Source organism: Entamoeba invadens (genome assembly GCF_000330505.1).
Source record: "Entamoeba invadens IP1 unplaced genomic scaffold scaff_1105074725163, whole genome shotgun sequence".
Taxonomy (NCBI): domain Eukaryota; phylum Evosea; order Mastigamoebida; family Endamoebidae; genus Entamoeba; species Entamoeba invadens.
In genome coordinates this window covers 2,122-6,946 of record NW_004443556.1, presented here as the reverse complement: position 1 = coordinate 6,946, position 4,825 = coordinate 2,122, and the positions used below count along the sequence as shown (strand labels likewise).

The 4,825-nt window shown below is 24.4% G+C and overlaps 1 protein-coding gene across 1 annotated transcript; it reads right to left on the bottom strand.

Moving 5' to 3' along the window:
* Positions 1-2,180: 2,180 nt before the first annotated feature.
* Positions 2,181-3,467, bottom strand: EIN_117170 (sugar transporter, putative; the record flags this gene model as incomplete). The annotated part of the gene is given in 4 exon segments (XM_004258926.1): positions 2,181-2,653; positions 2,793-2,886; positions 3,143-3,185; positions 3,202-3,467. 4 exon segments carry the CDS (start codon positions 3,465-3,467, stop codon positions 2,181-2,183), a joined length of 876 nt encoding a protein of 291 aa, XP_004258974.1.
* Between the last annotated feature and the right edge of the window lie 1,358 nt (positions 3,468-4,825).

Genomic DNA, 4,825 nt, shown 5'->3' with positions numbered 1-4,825 from the left:
CTGACTACTATAATAAAATGTATGAATGTTAGATGTTTTATTAATTTTAGAATAAAAAGTTTATAAACAATTATAATTTGTCTATACGTTTATTACTTTCTGTATGATCAATTATAAGCTATTTTATTTTTTTAAAACAAATTTTACAAATAAAAAACGATGAACTTACAATGTAATCGATCAATTATATCCCAGCGACTTCTTCTTCATTTCTTCTTCAATCTTCATTTTATTTCCTTTATGTCTTTCTCTGTATCATATTTATAATATAAATATTATAAATATAAGCGCTCACACCTCTATGATTTGTTGCGTAGACTGTTATTTGTGCCGTATAAGCGCTATTTATTTGTTTTATTGATTTTTTATATTCAGTCTAACTTTATTTAAACAACAAAAAGGGACTCCTTTATTGTAATAAAAGAGTCACAATGGCAATGGCTATTTGATGGGGATATATTGTCCAATTACATTGGATGCCGACTATGTATAAGCCGGCGTCTATATGGATGATCACTTTCTGTATGGTTAATACTTTAAATGTTAAAACAAGCAGAAACAACCTGTGTGCAATAATAATGATGTTTTGTAACCAAATGGGCAAGGGCGCCTTGTTTTCGTTTGGTGTTGATTAAAGAGAGAGTGTATATGTTAATAATAATACTGTTAATTGTTCATTAATGACGCCTTGGTTGTTGGTTGTATTTGTTTACATATAATAAACATACAGAGAATTACAAGCTTTGAATGTATGCTTGCAATTTTAGACATAATCCATTTGGTTTAATACAGCATATTCGTTTTCGAGATATAACAAGTATTTTCACAATCAGGTAGCCATGTTAATCAATGTGTTTAAATATCAAATTCTTGCTTTATGTATTGTTTAATTTTCTATTTTTAAATTTCTTATTTATCATCTACCAAAAATACGGTATTCTATTAATACAATGTCAGAATACAAACTAATTGGATCTTTGTATGCCATCTCTTGACTTCTGGTTTTAAATTGTATTCAATGTGCATTAATGGTTTTATTATAGTTTTCAAAATAATATCAAACAAATATTAAATAAAAATATTGTCGTTCATGCTTCTATTCAAAAAAATCGAAACAATGCCACCACGTCTCCGTTTTCTTTGTTACCCAATTGTTTTTGTTGTGTTTTTATTTGAACATTAAAATCAAAGCATTTTAAATTAAAATAGAGGTATTTTGTGAAATAAAATACACTTTATTTTATTCTTAAAATAAACATTTTTTGTTTTTGGATATATATTCCAAAGTTTTATTGATGTTGTCGAGCAATTGATGTGATATTTTGGTGATTTTTGAACATTTCCAAAAATTAATTCTATTTAATAATATATTTTTACTCATATTTACTATTAAAAAAAATATTTATAAATATTTAAATAATAAAATTATTTTTTTGTTTTTCTGTATTTTAAAAATTAAGTAACTGTTATTTGAACAGTCGAATTATAAAATATGTCTGTTAATAAACACAACAAAATATTGGTTTTCATTCAATTCCAACTTTTTTGTTATTCCAAAAATACAATTTAACAAGTTAAACAAAATATTATAATTATTATAATTATTTGAATCAAAAAATAATAACTTTTGTTTTACAAAAATAAAATTATACAAACAACGACACTTATCATTGTCATAATTGTAATTTCTATATTTATAACATACGAAAAATACAACAAAAAAATTCAAGACTTATTTTATTTTAAATTAAACAATAAAAATCAATTATTTGTCGAATTAAGTTGATTTTAAAATAAATTGACAAATAAATCAAAAACTTGGTGGTTGCAAATAAATAATTTTTAAATCATTTTTTATTTGGTTTTTTATTACTTTAAAAATACGCCTTTTATTTGTTTTTATTCTTTCCTGCTCTGATATTGTTGTTTGTGTCTTTACAAATTGATTTAATTAATTTTGAGACTTTAAAAAAGTTATTAAAATTATTAATTAATTCTTGTTTTCGATAGTGAATTAATTTTTGTTTCAAAAATAACAAATATTTACTTAATTCTTCTATAATGTCTTAACAACTATCAAATAAAAATGATTGTAAATAACAATCGTTTTTATTTCTCGACACTTTTTAAAGTATCGTCTTCGAACCTCTCATGTCGATGTCGTAAAGAACATCGACATCTTAGATATCGATGCCCTTTCCTTCAGGGACAATGAACGACAAACAGAACCCTATCATCATCAATCCACCACATGTACAGAACGTCGCCAAGTGACCAAACTTGGACGAAAATGGTTCGAAAATAGCTGTTTTGAACATAGCACCCATTTTCCCCGATGACGCGGAGAGTCCATTAAAAGTCCCACGAATTCGTGGGACATATGTTTCTGCGGCATTGATATAAGTAGTTGTGTTTAGCCTCATGTTTGGAAGAAGATTGAAAGGCCATAAACAGCGACAAAGAGTATAGGGGACGTTGTCCAACACTATACTCTCGAAGAACGCCATAAAAAAGAAACAAACTGCTGTCCCAGCAAATCCAAACAACTGTAACGGCTTTCTTCCAATCCGATCGACTATTAAGAAACTGACTACGAAGCCAGGGAATGCTATTGAGACTAATATCAAATTTTTTATTGCAGTGGAGACCAGGCCTTGCCGGTGATCACTGTCCGTGTCTTTCTTTTTAAATCCAATGAATTATAGTCTCGTGGAATTAAACATTCCACTGTTTAATTAAACACCATTAATGCTTTGGACTCTTTATGATATCACTTCCATCATTAAAATAACAAAAATATTCTGGTTGTCTGTTAATTAAGCCCAAAGCATTTGCTTCTGTGCCATGTCGACATAAGCATTCATATTGATTATCTTGACCGTTTATCTCTGGTTATTTACATTCTTCTTTATTTGTTAATTAGTAAATCAACTTGAATTTTCAAGTTATTTACATATAACACTCATCTTCTCTGTTTTACTCTTTGTTTCATTCAGATAAAACTTTTTGTGAATAAATTTTTTTTATAAAAACATTATAATATATTTTTTGACTTTTTTTATAAAATATAAATTAAATTAAAAATAGTGTTGTATAGAATTAATAAAACTTTTATTAATTATAGCAATGAAAAATATGAAACCATAAATAAAATTAAGAAGTTAAAAAAAATAATATTGGTTGTACTTAAAAATTATTAACTTATAATAATATATAGAATAAATAAAAAAAAATCGATAATCAGGCGTTTCTAAAATAATTATTGCCGAAAATGTGGTATTATAACGTACGAATTTATAAGATAAAACGAACACTTTGGTTATAAAATGGTGACGTGTATAATTAGCATTGTGATTTTGAAAACCTGTGTCTATAATATAAAATATATTATATTTTATATTGTAAAATATTATTATCAATATATATAAAAGCGATTTCGGCCGGGCTACCTGCCCTAACCGTAACATCTATTTTTGGTTTTCAATATAGTTAAATAGAAATAAAAACAACTATTTTATAGTTAATTTGTTACCGTTTTCAATTGACAGGGTTGAAAAATATGTGAAAAAATTCAAAAAATGATAAAACAACTATATATTAAACATATAATTTATAGTAAATAATAAAAATATAAAAATAGACTCAAAATTAATGGAACAAAAAAATATTACAGATGATCGTTTTTGAATTTTAGTTAAAAATCATAAATTATGATTAAATTGTTACATAAAGGGACACAAACATCATTAATTTGATGTTTGTGTATTAAAAAGTAATATGAACATCATATCAACGTCGTTTGTAATCAAAAGGAAATACAAACATCATAAATATGATGTTTGTATAAATTTTTGTTAAATTAACAAAAAAATATTAAATAGTTTACAAATGATTAAAATGAACATCTAATTTATATTTTTAGATAAGTCTCTTTGCACCCATATTAATCGTAGGAAGCAAAAACTAATAAAACTAATAAAAATTATAGTTTTTTTACATCCACTTTTTTTAATTATGAAAAAAAGAGATGTTGATTATATATAATCAAAAATTCATATTTTTGTTAATGCTAAAAAACTATTTTTACATATCAGAACAAAGTAGTTACTTTATTTATAATTTGTGAAAACAATGAATGTTTTAATGAACGTTTTTGTGGGATGAACAAAAAAATAATTGAAGAAAAACACATCAAAAATAATATAAGAATTATAAATGCTCATAACATTTAGCACATTTCCCGTTTTTCTTGACATAATTGATTAATTATTTCAATAAAAATGTTAAAAAATAGCAGAAAAACAAATCCGAAAGTCCGATACGTCGGACTTTGTGTCCAGAGTTTATATTAAAATGAGTTATATTATATATATAATTTATATATTTATTATAAATATATAAAATATAATGATATTATATCATTGATATATTTTAATTTAAATGATGATACAGAAAAAACAATTTATGAAATAAATATAATATATCCAATTAAAATTAACACCATTCAAACTAAATTTATTTAGTAAACTACATCTGATAAAATAATTAATAAATTATGTATTCTTTAAAAAGAAAAACATAACAATGACCTTGCCAATATGATTAATTCGAAAATATACGAAATCAAGAGCTTTAAAACTTTAATTTGAAATAATTTTAAACTGTTTTAAAAAAGACTGAAAATTATATAGAGTCATTTGATAAACGTTGTCTGCCGATTATTAGACCATTTTAAATGGAATATTTTAGGAAATTTTTTGAAAAACCAAAAAATCGTTGTTTCAATATTTTTCCTAGTTTTTTCATTTTTACATTATTCCCGTTT